This window comes from Euleptes europaea, chromosome 5, assembly GCF_029931775.1.
Source record: "Euleptes europaea isolate rEulEur1 chromosome 5, rEulEur1.hap1, whole genome shotgun sequence".
Lineage (NCBI taxonomy): Eukaryota > Metazoa > Chordata > Lepidosauria > Squamata > Sphaerodactylidae > Euleptes > Euleptes europaea.
In genome coordinates, this window is record NC_079316.1 from 55,477,843 (window position 1) to 55,495,776 (window position 17,934).

The 17,934-nt window shown below is 43.1% G+C and overlaps 1 protein-coding gene across 1 annotated transcript in view; it reads right to left on the reverse strand.

Annotated features, from left to right (window-relative positions):
* The window catches only part of NT5C2 (5'-nucleotidase, cytosolic II), a 66,958-nt gene extending 64,044 nt beyond the window's left edge, over positions 1–2,914 (reverse strand). Inside the window, exon 1 of the mRNA XM_056849336.1 lies at positions 2,813–2,914. Coding sequence (XP_056705314.1) covers positions 2,813–2,913 — 101 coding nt within the window. The 5' untranslated portion in view covers position 2,914. The remainder of the gene's footprint in view (positions 1–2,812) is intronic.
* Positions 2,915–17,934: the final 15,020 nt, after the last annotated feature.

The window sequence follows — 17,934 nt, forward strand, 5'->3', positions numbered from 1 at the left end:
ACCAACCCACAAGGGCTTGCAGGGAGCATCTCATTTTCACCTTCCCTACTATTTCCACTTATCCTTCCCTGGCAGCCCCCATAGCCTCTCCCTTTTTCCTGCATCATTCTGCCCTTTCCACATACCAGACTACCTACCTTTAGCTGCCCTGACTTCAGCTTTCCCTCCTTCCCTATCCCTGGCACCAACTACTCAGAAAAACTAGGGCCCAGTCCCAGAAGTGCAGGGTCACCTTACTTTCTCCTGTACACCCACACACAGCATTTCCTCTTTCCCTTCTTCTGGCAACCCCCGTATATTTACCTCTCCCTGCTTTCTTCTCTTCTTCCCACCCACCCAAATGTTTTTCGCCCTCCCCCATCTTCAGTTATATTTATTAGTTATGTACTTCATTTATACCCCCTTTTCTCCACAATGACAGCCCAAAGCAGCTTACATCTTTCTCCTCCATTTTATCATCACAACCCAGTGAGGTAGGTTATGCTCAGAATGTGTCACTGGGCAAAAGTCACCAAACTAGCTTCCATGGCAAAGTAAAGACTGAAATATGGGTTTTTCAGATCCTAGTCTGACATGGTAACCACTGCTCTACACCAGCTTTTGTGACATGGTTCCTGTTGAACAGCAGCAAGTACCCAGACCTGGGTAATTCATCCAAATGGGGTGGTAAGCAAGTCTCCCAGTGGTTATTGATGGGACTGATCCCTGTAAGTCCTCCCTCAAAAGCCAAAATGTTCTTGGAAAGTGCCCTTCCCTTGCCTTTTACTGAGAGAAACCAAAGCTTGAGTTTGAAGGTTGGTGATGCTGATGGGATTGCCTAGAGACCCCATAACAGCTTTTGGGGAGGGGCTGTAGCTCAGTGGTAGAGCATCTGATTGGCATGCAGAAGGTCCCAGGTTCAATCCCGAGCATCTCCAGTTAAAGGGACTAGGCAAATAGGTGATATGAAAGACCTCACCCTGAGAAGCCACTGCCCATCTGAGTAGACAATACTGCCCAAGGGTCTGATTCAGTATAAGGCAGCTTCATGTGTATTATTTGGGGGGGTCAATTACCCTAAATTTTTATTATTATTTCAGATTTTTCTGCAAAACTGTGGCTTTTGTCAGGTTTGCAGAAAAATTACCTGTTCATGGCTCCAGTCTCTGGATTTAAGTACCAACATATTTTGACTGAGACTTAGATATATTGACTGTTGAGTTCCTTTTCTACTTTTTATCACAGCAAAAAAATAATTTCTGAACTAGCAATTCGGCCATTATGAGCCAACAAAAAGTTCCAAATAAAACAGTTTTTAACAATGAACAATAAATTACATATAGGTAAAGTACCAGTTATAACCTAAGGCCTAAACAACATGTGAAATACATCACATGTAGCAAAATCATAGCTTAGAATCAACTTGAAAAAAAGAGAAAGAAATTACCATTCCTGATCCTTTTACCTTCTTCCAACCTGGCACTAAGGACCAAACTAGACAAGATGGTGTCTATATGTGTCCTGGGTCGCCTTCCAGCCTGCCCGAGGACTCTGCCAGGAGCCCCCCCCCCCCGACGGGCCTCCCAGGGCCACACTCACCTCCAGTCCAGCGGAGGGCGAGGCGCGATGCGGCGGGTCCCGGCAGGAAACGGGACCGGGCAGGTGTCTTGGGGCCAGGAGGGCCGCGCAGAGTGGGGGAGTGGCAGCCTCAGGGGCCGGCGCCGGAGTGGAGGCCGCAGGCAAGCAAGGCGCCTCGGCCCAGCCAGCCGCATTGGCGGAGGGGCGGAGGGGCGGGGGTGGGGCGGGACACAGTGGTGTGGGGACGGGGGACCGCGACGCCGCTGGAGATCCCGGCGGATGGCGGCCCCTGCCTCAGGGGAGAGGCGAGCGGGGACACGACGGGCAATCACGGGCTAGGTTCAGCCGGGACCGCCGGGCGCAGGGCGAGCGCGGAGGAGCAACCTCCGTGCGCCCCGGCCCACTCTTCCACCGGGGAACAGGCGGGGCGGAGCCGGAAGTAGGCTGCCTCCTTATAAGGTGGGAGGGGGCAGGGGCGAGGTGAGATAAGGGGAGAGAGTGGAGGCCAATGAGGAGGGAGCCAGAGATGAGTGGGCAACAGTGGCTGGAGCAAGCTCTGCAGGCTGACACACTGGCTGACACGGCAGGCGAGGACAGCTCAGACTCGCCTGCTGAGTGGTCTGAGGCTGAGGAAACTCCTCCTGAGGGGACAGTGAGTGCCGCGGCCGGGGTGGAACCCAGGGACACGGTCCCACATTGTCACAATATGTCTGACATGGGGCCACCTCCATTTTAAAGCCTAACATGAGTGATATAAAAAATGGCCAAGAGCCCAAACCTGATCAGGCCCGCAGCATGGTGGGACAAGGCACTCTTGTACCTCCTTGCTCTTTTTCCGGTGCCAAAAAAGCTGCAGATGGGGGCCGTTTCAGCACTTGAAAAGGCACCAGGGGAAAATGATCAGGACAAGGCAACTGCGGCATTTTAAAAATCACCTTTGTTAGGCTGGCAGTGGCAACCCCACGTCAGACACTACAACATCTAGTTTCTCCCTATGAAATATAGCAATGGTAGTGACAGTGAACTCTCCACATACTGCAGTTGTAGAATAACAGACTGGACAAATGGAAAATAGTCTGACCATGGAGTTACGTGGTAAAAGCAAACACTGAGATGTGCGGGGGAAACAGCAGTAAAGGGTGTAAGGAGCTGTGGAAGGAAAAGCAGCAGCTGTTGACTCTCAGCCATGAGAAGAGGGGCTTTAGCTTCCCTACTGAAGTTTTGCAGGAGTGGCTTTACTACACAAAAGGCTTACCGGTGATATGCTTCCCGACGATACTTCTTCAGAGCATGCCCATCCATATTTGCAGGAAGATCTGCTGCATTTTGTAACCGATCACTCCATGAAGTTGTCATTTTAAAAAAAAAATGTTGCCAACTGTCACTTTACTCTGGAAGGGTAAATGAAGAGACCTAGTTAGCTTTCAATGCATGTTTCACAGAACTGTTGTATAACCATTTTCTGCTTTTAAAAATGCCTACAGTAATCAGGAAAACACCACAAAAGCCTTACAAAAACAATTAACTGTTATTAGTCAAACTAAATACTGATGAAAAAACTAGGTGTACCTATATACATGCATATTTGAAAGTGAAATGTTTTATATTTCAGTGTAATGTTGATAATTTATTCTGATAATTTCAGTCTGGAGCTGTGGGAACACGGAGGTTTTTTTCTGTGCTTCCCTTACCCTTATTTTCTTGCTCTAAATTTTGTAGTGGAAGTTAAAACCAAGAGCAACATTACTTAATTTGTTATTTCCTTGCTTTTTCCAGAACTTCATTTGCTTCAAATACACAAATGCTTCTTTTCACGTTATTGCCAAGGACACAGGCTATAAATAAGCTGGGCTGAACCCTGACATACTTTTGTAAGTCAGTGGGATAAGTATGTAACAGCACAGGCAACTCGCCAGCCAATCAAAATTATCAGCTACTAAATTTTATGGCACCTTTCTTAAATTACAAAAACCTATTTTTAAAGCTTAAGCATCTGTAAATATCCTCAAATATATATAGAAATTTATACACATGCTAGGTATGCTAGACATTTTAGAAACAACTTTGTGTGATTTGTTTTAATTACAGCCCTTCTAACGCTGTCATAGCCAACCATTTCTGAAGTTAAATAAAAATGTCACAGGACTTCAAAGTATACTATATACTGAGTTTTAAATCTCTGGCCCAAGCTAACTTGATGTGCAAGGAGGCACAAGCACGCACATACACAAACACAATGTGGATGTTGCACATATGGAGAAATAGTTTTTCTGTTTTGTTTAAAAGCTTCTCAGAACTAAACTGAGTTTACAAACTCAGTCAATTTCCATGGGACCTGACAGCTGAAATATGTGAGAGCGCTTGGGGACCTGACAGCTGAAATATGTGAGAGCGCTTGGGAGGAGTGGGTTGTCTGAGGTAGGGCGGGCAATTCTCTTTCATTGTTCATCCTACAGCTGGGACATTTTTGTAGCTCCTGTACACATTCTGCTTTCAGCTGACATGATTTCTGACACTGACCAGACTAGTTTACAATATTAGATGAGAACAAATGATAGGTGATGACCCTGCTTTTTCTAGTTCCTTCTTAGTGAGCTTCCAGAACACAAAACACAAAGTTTTAATAAACATAAAGAAGTTTCTACATTGCAAGAGTCTCACATCCAGAGTTAGTCCTAGAACATTCTCGTAAACACTATCTTCCTGAACTAAGCACTAAATTAATCCCACTTTCTATATATGGATTTTCTACACTGCTATAACTTCTTGGGATCAGCATTTCTAAAAGTTTAACTATAACACATCCACAGGGGAAGTGTTCCATCTCTCAGCTCACAGTAATAAATACAAAGCAAAGAGAATACAACCGGAGTTCAATGGCTAGGGATGTGCATATGGATATTTCCAGTCCAAATATATATCCAAAATATAACTTATTAGTGTTTTCAAAATGTATTTGAATGTCCAGATGCTATCTGGGATTTTTTGCGATACTGGGAAATGGGCCCTGAAAAATCCCAGAAATAACTGGAATTAACAGGGAATACTGGGAGTCAGGTCTTGGTATTGGCTTGCCAAGCTGGTTTGGCTCTGATTCTGCCATTTGAAATTGGTTTTGTTGGTCTTGTAACCAGGGTAGATTTGATTTAGATCAAATCGATTTAAATCACAATTTAAATCAGTCAGTAAAATTAAATTTAAATCATGGTTTTCTACATAAAGACTCATTCTTGCTGATATAATCTCATTTCTACATAAAGACTCATTTTTGCTGATATTTACAGTCAGATGAAGGTTTCATTTTTAGAATAACAACTTTTCAGATTAGTTTTACAGTTATATCAAAAATTACGGATTTGGTTATACTATTAGAAATATGTAGATAAATGATTATGAAATTATTGCGAGGTGAACTATCTCCAGTTTCAGTCTGGTCACCAAGCCTTGCATTTCTTTGTTGCAGTGTTTGCATTTTGCATGCATGCCTGCCTTATCCATAGGTAGAGGAACTTCATTAAAATATCCCCTAACTGCTTACTGAAATAGACAGCGTAAAGAATCAGAAATTTATATATATATAACCAAGGGTAGGGGAGTAGGAGTGCTGTAGTTCTGATATTTTATACCCCAAGTGCTAGCCAAGGAACTGAGAAGAGCCAGAGCCAAGATGCCCAATTTCAGCTTGCCGTTGAAATTGCACAGGTCATTAAACTAGCTTTATAAACATACATTCACAAGCTAGTTATCGGTCAAGATTGCAACTCCACTAAGTTTAAAGGCTACAACTATACCAAAAATTCAGTGTGATAGCTGGCAGTATCCTGCTTAAGTTAGAGAACCTATTGAGACACAGTCCTACACCCACACCCACCTTCCCTGAGTAATTTCAAAGTACCATTTAGCCAACACTGTGTAATAAAGCCATGGTATGGAATTAGCCCTTGTCCACAAGACCATACCTGTTGTAAGATCTACTTGAGATAAAGTATGTGAAGCATTTTGAACATTCTAAAAGGCTATATAAATGCTAATAGCAGCCTCCTTAGATGTCAGCCCAAAGCTCCACGATGTTCTGACCTTCTGATGCTCAATTACTGACACAGCAAAAGAAAAGAAAAAGCTTTTCTATAATCAGTGCTTGGGCTTCCAAATTAATGCCCCAAGAGCATTTGTTCCTTCTTGTTAAGATCACAGGTATAACCACTTAATAATGAAGTCAATAGGTACTGCCAGTAGTTCATGACAGGCAAGAAAGAGTATTTCAAAACCATTACTCCTGCAGGCCACAAATGGCTTATAAACTGCTATTATGAGATCTTACTTCATTAAATCTACTAGGAAAATTCATTGCGTAGAATTTTAACAAAAGTCTAAACCATGTTTCCACTATTTTCCCCTTTAATTAGGTAGAAACAGCACACTCCTTGTATTGTTCTGAAACATGTATTAGAACAGGGGTCCCCAACCTTTTCCAACCTGCAGGCACCGTTGGAATTTGAGAGGGGGTTGTGAGCACCATTTCAAAATGGCTGCCTCAGAAGACAAAGCAAAACCCCAAACAGTTGCCATTGGAAGCTGAGTCAAACACAATACCTCACTTTACAAAATAACCACAGAAGGGGAATAAAAAGAAGATACTCAGAGCAAGGGCAAGTAAGGATGAGCCAGTGCTCAGTTCCTATAGCCTTTTCTTAGAGGCCCAGAGTAATGCCAATCACCACCCTGGGGTCAGGAAAGAATGTTCCTCCAGGACAGATTGGCCCAGTGATCGTTGAGGTTTTCTGCCTTCCTCAGAGGTCACTGGGGGAGTGGAGGAGAGGTAGCTGTGAATTTCCTGCATTGTGCAGGGGGTAGGGCTAGATGACCCTTGGGGTCCCTTCCAGCTCTATGGTTTTTATGTTTCTAAATGAAGGAAAGCCTGAGGGGAAGAAAAGAGAGATAATAAAAAGAAATGAAGAAAATCTTGAGGTGACAGAGAGAAAGAGAAGGGGGAACAAAAAGAAGGAAAGCAACACTAAGCCCAAGTGCTTGCCTGTCCTCCTGATCCTCTAGTGACTGCAGCTGCTATTGCAACTCTTTCATTTGAATGAGGTCAGCCATCAATAAGCCCCTACCTTCCAATGGCTCCACCTACTTTCTGAAAAACGCAGCAGGTGCCAGGGGAAGGACTGGAGGGTGCCATGGTACGCACAGGCACCACACTGGGGAATTCTATATCAGAAGATCATATTTTATGGTTTCCCCAGTTTCATGCTATACAAATTCAAAATCAACTCACAGAGCTTAAGCTTTCATTATTTTTACATTTATGACTCTGATATTTAGTGTTATCTAGCTTTTTTATTTTATGCCAAAACAGCAGAAACAAAGAGGGACTACAGAATTGTTTCTTAACCATGGCGTCAAGACCCACAAAAAATATCTTGCTTCAAGACTAAAAAATAACATTTATATGTATCATTGCTTACAAGTTGAGAGCCTGTGAAAAATTATGATAGCACTGATGGGTTAAGATAAGCAATTCAGAAAGTCCCCCCCAATAGAGTGACAGTGAGAGACATTACAACTTCCTGTCTATCTAGTTCTGAATAAATATGAATGCTTGGTTAAAAAAGGAAAAAATTGGGGGGGGGGAGATCAGGTTTTTCCCATTTTTGCTGATGACTTCTCTCAGTTTTTCCAATGGAAAAATAGGGAAATTGAGGGGGACACTGAAAAAACCTCTATAAAATAACCTATGACATAATTTTTTTCCTCTGGAAATTAGTGCAATGTGCTAAAATCACATAGAGGTACAGCAGTTTACAGCTTTCTTGCATTAGTATTGGGTGTATTTGCAATTTTTCTTGTAGAAAACAAAGGCATTCATACTTTTAAATTCCATAAACATGCCAAGTAATACGATTTTATATGCCTATAAATGATCCATTTTATATTAACAGCAAAATAGGATTAGCTTTGATAGGAAAGAACTGCCAGTCAGGAAAATGGTACAGGGGAGGGAAGCTTAAACCCCTTCTCCCCATGGTTCCAACTAGAATTGGACATGTGCACCTGAAAATTAAGTTCCCAGTGGGGAACTGCAGGCACACATCTGATCAAAAGTCCTAGTGATGGCATGAGGACTTTATAATGTATAAACTGTGCCTAATTCTATTCTCTAAAACTACAAACTGTTAGGAACTTGGCTAGGATAATTTCCTCTCCCCCCCCCCATTTCTCCCTTTTTCATCTTTCTTGCAACTGTTCTCAACATTCCATGATGCCTGTAAACCAATAAATATTTTTGATGTTCATCTGCCTATTTTCCCATTTTAAAAAAATCACAAGGTGATACTGTTTTGCATATTTGGAGAATCCCTACCTTATTGTGGGTGGCTCCATTTTACTGTTCTACCAATAAGCACAGAATCATCAAGTTCACTGTTAGGAGGAGGGATGATGATTAACAGTATTTTAGATAATGATAATTAAGTAAATTAATATTAAATGAAAAATAAATGAAAATAACAGAAATAGGCTACTTGGATACAAGTTCTGAATTAATATTTTGTTTTATATAAGATAAAATTAACAATGCTAGGCATAATGCATACTGCTGTCATGTTCCTGGTCACTGCATTTAAATCTATTAAAATAACTGCTTTAAGACATTACAAAACAGCCCAATATGAGGTTTCCAGGGCTCCATTTGTGAACTAGAAGATCAACCCTGGCACAAGACAACGATCAAAGAGTAAGGCATAGTACCAAGTCCATTATCAATTGTTCTTCTATGCTTAGGTTCCTCCCTCTACCTTCACCACAGAATTGACACCTTACCTATCAGTTCCTTATTTTATATAACACACAAATCCTGAACACAATTCAGAGATAAATTTGTGACATGCAAACACGCCCAAATTCTGTGTTTAGTTCATCTACGGGTTTTTAAAAGCAAATTATTGAAAATTAAATTTTGCAGAGGCCGCTAATTTTCATATTTATTAAAGGAAATCAACAAACAAAGCTGATTTCTGAATTGGCAAAGTGCTATTTCTTTCAGTGCTTAGTATAATAAATCATACCAACTGCATAATACTCTAATCCTTGGGGAACCATGATGATTCACAGAGCAGAAAGCAGTGATAAAAGCATATCCTTCTTCTTCTACCTATTTTCAGCATGCATACAGACTGCAAAGTAGTGAGAGAGAACCAAAGTTCGGCTTCCTTCTTTTTGTCCTGCTCCCACCTGCCATAACATCTACCCTCCCAGAGGACCAAAGACTACCAATACTTTCAATGCAAACCTATTCAGAGTTACTCCATTCTATACACACTGGCCAGAAATGTATAAACTCAAACTGGATGTGTGTAATCTGGCAACTACTACTATTGGCCTCTAGACATTCAAGTTCTGCAGCAATGACCTACTGTCCAGTCCGCCTTTCTACTAATTCTACAGAGCTGTCAATAGAACTCTTGCAGATTCATAGATAAAAGATCATTGCTCCTGAGTTACAAACCTGTAAACAAACCTGTTCTGTTGCTCATCAAAGTAAACTCTGAAAGATAAGGTAAACCATGATCCATATGCTTGCAAAAGTATTAGAAAATTGGATGTCACCAATCTGAGTTTATACATTTCACAGTTTGGGATAAATATACGGTACTCTCACCTATTGGACCATCTGCCCTCACCTGGTTAGCCCAGGCTAGCCTGATTTCATCAGATCTCAGATGCTAAGCAGGGTCAACCTTGGCATAGTATTCGGATGGGAGACCTCCAAGGAATACCAGGGTCGTGATGTGGAAGCAAGCAATGACAAACCACCTCTGAATGACTCGTTCCTTGAAAACCCCACCAGGGGTCTCCGTAAGTCAGATGCGACTTGATGGCAAAAAAAAAAAATTGAACCCATCAAGAAGGTAGCCTCTTTGCTAAACTGCTGATATAGAACCAGGACATTTAGGTGTCATCAGCAGCAAGAAACATCAACTTATATTACAAATGTATCAGCAACAACTGGACCCGTTCTGCTCAAAGTGTTCGACGTTGCTTCCACACAGAGATTTAGCTCTAGTTTGGCACCCAAACAGGAGCAGTTTGGTTGTTTTTTTGAGTATCCATACAACATCACTACCAAATCATAGTTTTGAATTTTTCTGCTGCTTTGCTCTGATCACTCCCATACCTGGTTTGAAGCAATCTTTAAAGCAAGGGTCCCTGACATGGTGCCCACAAACACTCCACCATGCAGACTTATTTTCAATTTTTCCATCAGAAAAATTTGAATTTTTTTGTCAAGCTCTGGGAGAAAAACTTCTTTTGAAATATTTTCTCTTTGTGAATGAGTGGAACACTTTTTAAGACAAAACATGTAGTATGAATGTTTGTATATATAACAATTTACAGCATTAATATGAAATCCTCTCCTATGTGTGTGTGTGCGAGTGCGCGCACGCACTGGCTGTCAAGTCACAGCTGATTTATGGTGACCCCGTAGGGTATGCAAGGCAAGAAACATTCAGAGATCGTTTGCTATTGCTTGCCTCTGCATAACAACCCTGGTATTCCTTGGAGATCTCCCATCCAAATACTAACCAGGGCTGACCCTACCTAGCTTTCAAGAGCTGACCAGATCTGACTAGCCTGGGCTATCCATGTTAGGGTAATCCTTTATATATTGTAGTTAATTAAGTATATTCACAGTTCTGCTTGTAGAAAACTGAAGTATTCATACTTCTAAATCCTATAAATATGCCTGATAGCTCAAAAATACGCCAACTACATTATAAATTGTAAATTTTATGCTGTTAAGGAGGGAAAATAAGTTGAGGTTTGATAAAAATAAAATATATGTTATTTTACACCCCCCCCCATTTCTACTCCCCCTCCAACACCCCAGTTTTTCCTCATGGCCTCAAGATTTTCAGGAAGTTGATATCTCCAAGAAGAAGCATAAAAGAAGATATTAGTAAAGACTGGAGGCAGTAAACTCCAGAGATAACAACAGCACTCAAAGGGCTAAGGAGACAACAATCTCAGAACCTGTGGAACAGCAGCAGACCAGTCTTTCCTCACCCTAAAACGCAAAAGAATGAGGCAGGGAATATGTGTATGTGTGTATGTGTGTGGGGGGGCTTCAGTCAACTCTCCTGCTGTTTCATGTCTAGGCTAAAAACAAATACAGCAGATGTCTTTTTTGGAATGCACAAAGTTCAGATTCTAGAACATCAAAGAATTTAATCATTTGCAGTTCCAAGAATTCTAACATCATGAAAATACAAGACATTTTAAATCACTTGGCCAATGCATGCCTACTGCACCATTGTTGCATGTTACAACACAACACTCATGGCAGATGTTCACAAAAGCCTTAATACAAACACATACACTACTTTTCAGTTTGGCAGCCTTTCTGCTGTAGTTTATCAACTGCAGCCTGATATACAAGCAAGCCCCTGCCAAGGCCACCTCAGTTTAAATAAAGTGAGAAAAACATCAGCCTAATCCTTGTGCAAGGTTTGCCTCAAGCACCTGATATGCTGCCAGGCCAGCTGCCTTACTCTATATACCACCCTGTCACTCATCCTTCTCCAGCAGATTTCATGATTGTGCAATGAGGTGATGGGCAAAAGGAATCGTCAGTCAGCAATGCAAAATTCTGTTCAATTTTAGGGCAAAGGTCAAATGCACTGGATTTTTAAAGCCACCAGCCTAACAAGAAATGCATTACTACTGTTAAATCCTTAGTATGAAATAAAATTAACTTGCTACCCAAGTTCCAGCCTACAGCTGTCCATTTTGAAGGCATATGTCTATGCTGGAGTCTTAAAAACAGCCCTTGTGTGTCTTTTTCGTGGTATGTATTTATGTTCAGTTTCTTTCTGTCATTGAGTGACGCCCTTCAGGCTAACTGGCATGGTGACAACAGCTAGAAATGAGAGATCCACTTTGGGCATTACTCCAGATAGAGGGTAGATCCTCTCCTCTTGAAAGTTGAGGGGGGAAATCTTTGAAGTTGGCTCTTAAGTTGGTTCCAGTGATAGAAATTCCTTGTCAATCCTGTACCCCACATCCTCCCTGCCTACCTACTGAGAGGGGCAGATGTTGACATGAGAACTGCCTCCCATATAAGAAGAATGTGGGTACTGATTGAGTGTATAAATCACTGTTTTCTAGACTCACCTTGAAGATGTTCGATTGGGAGGCAATCTCCCCCCCACCCCGTTTCCTCTCTCATTACCATTGCAGCTGTCTTGCACAATCACCTTTTCAGGATTCAGGGAGAGCAAGCTCTTGTGGAGGCGTGGAAATTGTGGCCATTTATGCACGGGAGGTTTTGCCTTGGATTTGCCGCTCTCTAGATGCACATTTCCCCCCTATCCAAATTCTCAAAACTCAACAATAAGCCCCCCTGCAGAGTTCTGAGAATTCGGATGGGGAAAACGTGCATCTAGAGAGCGGCAAATCCAAGGCAAAATGCCCCACGCATAAACGGCCTGTCATTCTGCCCGCAGCCCCATTGCCCTTTCCCCACCCCCCTTCTCTCAATCAATATCTCATCTCTTCCCCGCCCCAAAAACTGCCAGAGGCACAGAGGAAAAGTTAAGCCAGAGTTGCCCAGCACTTTAGCAGCTGAGAGCGGGGCACGCTTGGCCGCCCGCCAGCCACCAGCAAGACCATTTCCCCCCTCAGCCCCGGGGTGGGGTTTCAATCACGACTCCTCTCGCGCCGCGAGAAAGCGCAGTGAAGCCAGGGCGGCGCCAGAGAGCCCTTTTCCCCTCGCCGGGGAAAAGAAGGGGGGCTGTCCCACAGCCCCCTAAGGGGGGGGACAGAATCACCCCCCCACGCCGGATTACTACTTATCTCCCGACGGGAGTGGGGGAAAGGTTCGCCTCACCAAGATTTCCCGCTTCGGTCACGCCAGCTCCCCTGTGAAGGCGCCGGTTCCCCCCCTCTTCTCCCCCTCAGGACACCGCTCACCTTTCCCGCGCGCGCCGCTCGCCCTCGCTCTCCCCGCCGGAGGAAACCGCACAACCCAACTGCCGCAGAGCGCTACCTCACGGGCGGCGCGCACGCGCAAGAGGCCGTTTCCCCCTCCTCCTCCTCCTCCTCCCCCCGCCCCGTTCTTTCGCCATCGCTCCGCCTCTCCTGTAAGGGGTTAGGAGAAATGTCCGAGCCTGCTGCAATGCCGCACAGGCAGTTTCGGAGGCTGTGTGACGGCTGTCCCGATCTTACACTGAAGAAGTTGAGCTCTGACTCCTGAAAGCTCATGGTGGAATAAATGTTGTTAGTCTTTAAGGTTCGACTGGATTTCTGTTTTATTTTGCTGTGTGTGTGTGTGTGTGTTAAGTGCCGTCAAGTCGCTTCCGACTCATGGCGACCCTATGAATGAAAGTCCTCCAAAATGTCCTTTCTTTGACAGCCTTGCTCAGATCTTGCAAATTGAGGGCTGTGGCTTCCTTTATTGAGTCAGTCCATCTCTTGTTGGGTCTTCCTCTTTTCCTGCTGCCCTCAACTTTTCCTAGCATGCTTGTCTTTTCCAGTGACTCTTGTCGTCTCATGATGTGAGACAGCCTCAGTTTAGTCACTTTAGCTTCTAGGGTCAGTTCAGGCTTGATTTGATCTAGAACCCACTGATTTGTTTTTTTGGCAGTCCCCGGTATCCGTAACACTCTCCTCCAACACCACATTTCAAAGGAATCTATTTTCTTCCTATCCGCTTTCTTCATTGTCCAGCTTTCACACCCATACATAGTAATAGGAAATACGATGGCATGAATTAATCTAGTCTACAACAGACTAGATTATTTTGCTACAACAGACTAAATACAGCCGTCCCCCTCTGGCATGTTACGCTGAAAGCTCAGGTCTACCGGCTTATTTTTATTCTTCGTTTATTATAAACGGGATGGCCGATCACAAAACACTAAAACTGGACAGAAATAACAACAAGCCGCCCTTCCCTAGCCAGGAAAGCTAACTGTGCTCATTCTAGTCTTTTGGAAGGGGTGTGCTCATTCAGACATCCTCTATCACCAGGGGTGGGGAACCTTTTTTCCGCCAAGGGCCATTTGGATATTTATAACATCATTCACGAGCCACACAAAATTATCAACTTAAAAATTAGCCGACCAATACGTTTCTCCATGGCCCGGGTGGGAAAGGGTTAACACAGTTTCTTGGGCAGACCTAGAAGCTCCATAGCTAAGACTCTTCTGCAAGGGGGGAAAAAGGTTCCTTTTCTCAGCAAAGCAAACTCACATCTGCCTTGAATAGAGGCTATTCCTGTCCGCGAGAGGGTGCAGATCACCAGTCTTAGATCCTTCTGAGCTAGAGATCTGCCAGGACCCACGAAGGGCCAGACCAAATGATTTCACGGGCCTTAAACGCCCCCCAGGCCTGACGTTTCCCACTCCTGCTCTATCTCAGTGGTTGACAACCTTTTTTCACTTGCGTATCTCTTGGCAGCCTATTTCCATAAATTGTACCCCTCATATTACCAAAATGTTTGTAATTAATATAGCTGCTGTTATTTCAAATGCCTTTTCCCACCATTATTCAATTATTATTATTATTTTTTGCTTGCCCCTAAATGTCCTGGTTAGTACCCTTTGGGGTATGTGTACCTACTCCAGATTGGGAACCATTGTTATCAAAAGGGTATCAGAGGCGAAAATTCACAAAATGCCTCTCAGTGCTAAAGCGCAAAGGGCAGGGTAAATACTCTTTTACCAGGGCCTGCCTGAGAGTTCAAGTGGATCCATACCACAACTGCAAATACATTCTCATTATCTGGTCAATGTATACAATTTCAGAAACAAAATAAGGCAGTCTGCTGCAGCAAAAATAAACAGGAATCTTGTGGCACTTTAAAGACTACCAACATTTCATTGCAGCATAAATTTTTATGGACAGGGGCAAAATAGTCATTTAATTGACAGGGAAAGTTCCGGGTAAGCCACAGCCCTGGAGGGCCGTTGGCAGCCAGGAGCAAGCACAGCCAAGCCCCAACAGCTCTGCTCTGAACTGACATGCAGCATTATGGGCATTGGCTCACCTCAGTGATGAAGGTAATAGATTAATGGCAGCTGCCTGCAAACTCTAGAAATACCGCTTAGGAATCACATCTCTGGATAGTTTATCAGGTAGATATTACTTAGGTAGGTTTTATCAGGTAGATACACTCCCTCGTTGGAATAACACAGCCTCAAGGAAAACACATCTCCTTTCACTATTCTTTGGGCATGTCTCCTTTAACTATTTCCTCCTGAACTGACACCATTAACTTATGAATGTTTTTCAAAGAACCTATCTGCAATTGCTGCCAAACCACTGCCTTGCATTCCAATATCTGCCCCATCCTTTTGAAGACCTAGTGCAATTGTGTTGCCAGTTGTTCACACAGGGACTAGCAAAAAGCTGCTTTGAGGCAAATGGTGCCTTTCTGCATTGCTTGTCCTGCATTTCCCACTTGCAGTGCCAGCATTATCTGCCCTGCTCTGAAGGAACCCTTTCAAAAAAATAAAAAGTAGAGCTCAGATACTTAAGAGGAGGGGAAATTTAAAGGGCAGCAGCTCACCTCTCCCTTCCCCAGCAAACAGCTGATTGATGGCAGAATTTTAACCTGCACTGCCACAGTGACATGTCCTGCAACAATATGGCTCCATCTCCCACCATTATTTTGCAACTGCCAGCCTTGGCCTTTTTGCTTAATTTTTAATATGCTTTAATCATTTAAAGTGTAAGTGCTACTAAAAAAATGAGTAAAGTTGCATGAGTAAAGTTCAAACGTATTTGCTTTGGATTGCTATGGTGGACACATATTGCGCCTTTTAGTTTCTGCCTTTTCCTTCTGGAAGATCATTGCTAGATTGTACATAGTGGAACCATAGCAATAGACCAGCTTCCAGCTGTTGAGCAATACCTCTGCAGAACTAAAGGTCTCAGTGTGGAAAGGCTGCACAGTACATACCTGTGGTCACAGCGTGTGGACTTACCTAATCGATTGCGGACTTTAAAAAAAAAAGTTATTTGATTAAGGTAGCTCAACCCACGAGACAAGCTGCAGTACATTCACGGTGACTATGCTCTTTTGTTTCTCTGATTTCTAAAAAGAGAACAGCAAAATTGCCTTTAACTTCCTCGAAAAGAATTGCGGGGGCATCCAACAGATTTTTTTAAAAGGTTGCGTGTCTGCATATTAATTTTTGTGTAGTTAATTTTTAAGCTTCAAAATTGAGGTCGCAGCTACAGGAGAAAAAAAACTGCAATTTGTACACCACCCCTACTCGTGAACTTAAAGGCTACAAGCCATGCGCAAGTGGGAGGAGAACGGTGTAGCGAATGAAAACGGCCAAGAAGGAAGTGGAGTTTGGGTCGGAGGACCGGGTTTTCCAACTGAGTCAGAGGCTCAGGGCTGTCTATTTTTTTGCAAGGCTTTTCCCCTAGTACGCTGTATTCTAGTGGGTACTGGGGGAAAAACGTTCAGGTTTGTGCAATCGCGTTGCAACCCTTCCGTTTGACAATATGACCAGCGGTTTCCATTACAGTTTTATCATATGTGAAAAAGTGAGTTTAACAAAGGTGGTACTTCTGTGAAGGTCTGCTTTTGAGATTTTTTTTTTTTTACATCCAAACTTAAGTTACGAAATTAAAGCATAATAATGGGGAAAGGAAATCTTGGAGCATATGAACAATCATTGTCAGTTGGTTCTTGTAGGTTATCCGGGCTGTGTAACCGTGGTCTTGGAATTTTCTTTCCTGACGTTTCGCCAGCAACTGTGGCAGGCATCTTCAGAGTAGTAACACTGAAGGACAGTGTCTCTCAGTGTCAAGGGTGTAGAAAGAGTAATATATAGTCAGAAAGGGGTTGGGTTTGAGCTGAGTATTGTCCTGCAAAAGTATTGTCCTGTAAGTATCAAGATAATGTGCTAATGAGGGTATGGTATGTTAATATGGAACCATTGTATCCTGAAGTGATCTGTTAATGTGTGTAATCCAAAACTAATCTGTATGGCTATTGTTGAATGTTGTCTTTGTCTGGAGGTTTTTCAGGGCAGGAAGCCAAGCCTTATTCATTCTTAAACTCTCCTCTTTTCTGTTAAAGTTGTGCTGATGTTTGTGAATTTCAATGGCTTCTCTGTGCAATCTGACAAAATAGTTGGTAGAATTGTCCAGTCTTTCAGTGTCTTGGAATAAGACCCTGTGTCCTGTTTGTGTCAGTCCATGTTCAGCCACTGCTGATTTCTCAGGTTGGCCAAGTCTGCAGTATCTTTCATGTTCTTTTATCCTTGTTTGTATGCTGCGTTTTGTGGTCCCGATGTAAACTTCTCCACAGCTGCAAGGTATACGATATACTCCTGCAGTTTACATCGGGACCACAAAACGCAGCATACAAACAAGGATAAAAGAACATGAAAGATACTGCAGACTTGGCCAACCTGAGAAATCAGCAGTGGCTGAACATGGACTGACACAAACAGGACACAGGGTCTTATTCCAAGACACTGAAAGACTGGACAATTCTACCAACTATTTTGTCAGATTGCACAGAGAAGCCATTGAAATTCACAAACATCAGCACAACTTTAACAGAAAAGAGGAGAGTTTAAGAATGAATAAGGCTTGGCTTCCTGCCCTGAAAAACCTCCAGACAAAGACAACATTCAACAATAGCCATACAGATTAGTTTTGGATTACACACATTAACAGATCACTTCAGGATACAATGGTTCCATATTAACATACCATACCCTCATTAGCACATTATCTTGATACTTACAGGACAATACTTTTGCAGGACAATACTCAGCTCAAACCCAACCCCTTTCTGACTATATATTACTCTTTCTACACCCTTGACACTGAGAGACACTGTCCTTCAGTGTTACTACTCTGAAGATGCCTGCCACAGTTGCTGGCGAAACGTCAGGAAAGAAAATTCCAAGACCACGGTTACACAGCCCGGATAACCTACAAGAACCAATGAACTCTGACCGTGAAAGCCTTCGACAATATTTTAATCATTGTCAGGGTTGCATAGAGCCCTGCTAGTAATAGAAGCCCCATACGCAAGATTCCTTCTGACCCCCATCACCTATGACCCAGATCCAGTGTGGGGTAGTGCTCAAGAATCTTGGGCTAGGATCTGGGAGACCCAGGTTTGAATCCCTACTCTGCCATTGTGGGCCTGAGCTAAGGGTTAATGAAAATAATAAGAGCAGCTTTCTTAAGTAGATGATAGGAGCTGTGGATTCACAAACTTCTGATGAGGTTGTAGGAGATAAGAAGTGTATCCTGGATTGTTTTATTAGCTTGCTGATGAGGTCGTTGCTTCAGCCAAGGCCAGAGTAAGAGGTGTTACTTCATTAGCATAGTAAATTGCCC